Below are 2,500 nucleotides of genomic sequence, written 5' to 3'. Positions count from 1 at the left end.
GTACACTAATAAAGTACCAGTAGATATATCATTAGTATTCATACAATAAAAATATAGGATCATTTAACATGATTAAAAATGTAAGCTGTTTTGCAACTCGTGTCAAAATCATTCTAGGATTCCAGGAAAATATCCTGAAAACACAGGTACTACTGCATGTTATGAAATACATTCATCAAACACTGATATATACGAAAATAAAGCAATGCATACAATAAAATGTTCCTGCTCAAATTAGCCAATTATCATTCTATACAGTTACTTAGCAATGTATATTCTGTAGTTTCAGTATTATTACTATCTTTGAAAAAAAAGTAAAATTATGAATAATAAAGCAAATGGCATAGATCTATAACCCTTTTGTACGTAACTTACTCTTATGTGTAATATCAAAATAAAGAGGACGTTCAAATCCCATTCTTGTCCCAAAAACTGCACCACGTGCTTCTTGCTCACTATTTATTGGGGAACATCTCAGCTTTCTGGCATATTTATATTCACACTGGCCAGGGTATAAGATATCATAGTGCCTGTAAAAAGAAGCACAGAAACAATAAAAAATAAAAATCTCTGACTGCACAATGCGCAATGACAGTTATGTTCTGCAGACAGATTAGAACTTTTTCTTATTTCCAAACATGTAGTTCACACCCTTTGGTGACAAAATCAATACAACTTTTCCACTTATCACTAACCTCCCAACAACTTCACGGGTCCTCTCCTTGAGATAACGTCTGTTATTGTGAAGATCAACAAAGCGTCTAACATCAAATGGCAACATCTCTTTTGATAATGAGCCATACATTATCCATTCAGCTATAGCTTGGCCTGCCCCACCTGCACCTTGTAAGCTGTTACCATTCATTCCTACTGCTACAAAATAATTGTCAATCTGGGAAATAAAAGGATATGATTTAGAATCTCTCTAAATCTCATTCACTCATAATAAAACAAACATATGCAAGCATATGTACAGTTATGGTGTTATAGAAAATAATGTAAAAAAAGTAAATATACTGTTTCTTTAAAATATCTTATTATATATCAATTCAGATAAAATAAAAAAGATAATATCCCTTCAAGGACACAAATATTTTGGTACCTTGAATTTCTTACTAACAATTTGAACTCATTGTTTCTAATAAATATCATGCACATATATCAAATTACATTACAAACCTCAGGTGTTTCTCCTAGAATCCATTTTCCATCAGGAGTAAAGTTATCAGGAGCATTGATAAGAGGCTTGTACTGTGATTCTTTTAGAACAGGAAGTCTGTGCTCTGCTGCCTCCCGAATAGTTCCTAACCATTAAACAAAGAATCCTTAATACATAATGAAATCAATACATGAATTTAGAACATTATATTGTGAATGACTTAATGTATAAAAAGTTTCAAACATTGCGCAGAATTTCTGTTACGATATGTTATGTAATATTATTTATGTAATATCTAATGTCAACTGTAAAAAAAAAAAATATTCATAACTACTGTATTTACTTCCCTCTTAAATCATTATAAAACTTACTAAAATGCTCATCATCTCCTTCCAGTGTCTCTCTCCAGTTGGAAGGTATGCCAGAGCCAAAGGCTGGCTTTGCATCTTTTTCAAATCCTCCAACCACAAACTCCTGATTACGTGTCAGGCAGAATGTATGTGAATCATAATCCCGGACGACTGGTAAGGCATCTAATGCTTCCATTACTTTCCTATAAGGAATGGGAAAAATGTAGTTATTCATATTTATTAATATTATATCAAACAGCAAAAAGAACTAACTTGTGAATTGTAAATATACAAAACTGTCATAATACTTCTGCCTTAAAAAGTGAACCTGTCTGGCTATCTTACTCTGTGTGTAGGTAGAAATGCTCAGCTGGGAAAGCAGGAACTCGAACTTTCGGAGAACTCTTTTCTCCTAAATTGCGGGCCCACTAAAAAGACAAGAAAGAAATATATTAAATGTGCAAGTATCATAATAATCAATATCCTAAAATACTATCTAAAAAGGAAATCTAACACAATATATGTAGTGCACTATATGATATCCTTTAAAGTTTCTTATACATAGTCTGAAACTTTAAGTCAACTTTTTTTTGTGCCAAACTTCCTAATTATTTCTTACATAATGTCTTCTTTAGTTATGGCAGTTTAGGTGGTTAATCATTATTTACTCAATCAATTTTCTTCATAATATATCTTGACTCCATCTTATGAAGAACATCTACTACCAATTATTTTTTTTTTAAGTGATAGCATAGTTCTGTGGTTTATCATTTTTGTTGGGGTAAAAGTGAAAATCATTAGATGTTATTATATGTGACAGTAAATAGTAGCCTTTTGTTAAAAATTACACTTCAAATATTATTTCTAAACACAGTTATCTTAGTGGCAACATTATGGATGCCTACCATACCTTGGTTTACATATTAATTATGTGGTGCAAAATTAAAGAATCTGGGGGAGGTATTTGCAAATGACTGAGAAGACCCATCAA

At 31.6% G+C, this 2,500-nt stretch overlaps 1 protein-coding gene across 7 annotated transcripts in view; it reads right to left on the bottom strand.

Annotated features, from left to right (window-relative positions):
- The window catches only part of LOC125029016 (pyruvate dehydrogenase phosphatase regulatory subunit, mitochondrial-like), a 27,539-nt gene that overhangs the window by 15,880 nt on the left and 9,159 nt on the right, over nucleotides 1-2,500 (bottom strand). For all 7 annotated transcript variants that reach the window (XM_047618733.1, XM_047618730.1, XM_047618734.1 and 4 more), the window contains exons 8-12: nucleotides 1,855-1,937; nucleotides 1,531-1,712; nucleotides 1,180-1,304; nucleotides 696-892; nucleotides 376-530 (exon numbers count right to left, since the gene is read on the bottom strand). In XM_047618733.1, the coding sequence (XP_047474689.1) occupies nucleotides 376-530; nucleotides 696-892; nucleotides 1,180-1,304; nucleotides 1,531-1,712; nucleotides 1,855-1,937 (742 nt within the window). The remainder of the gene's footprint in view (nucleotides 1-375; nucleotides 531-695; nucleotides 893-1,179; nucleotides 1,305-1,530; nucleotides 1,713-1,854; nucleotides 1,938-2,500) is intronic.

This window comes from Penaeus chinensis, chromosome 9 (assembly GCF_019202785.1).
Source record: "Penaeus chinensis breed Huanghai No. 1 chromosome 9, ASM1920278v2, whole genome shotgun sequence".
Taxonomy (NCBI): domain Eukaryota; kingdom Metazoa; phylum Arthropoda; class Malacostraca; order Decapoda; family Penaeidae; genus Penaeus; species Penaeus chinensis.
Note: the sequence above shows the minus strand (reverse complement) of the source record. Positions and strands in the feature narration are given on the sequence as shown.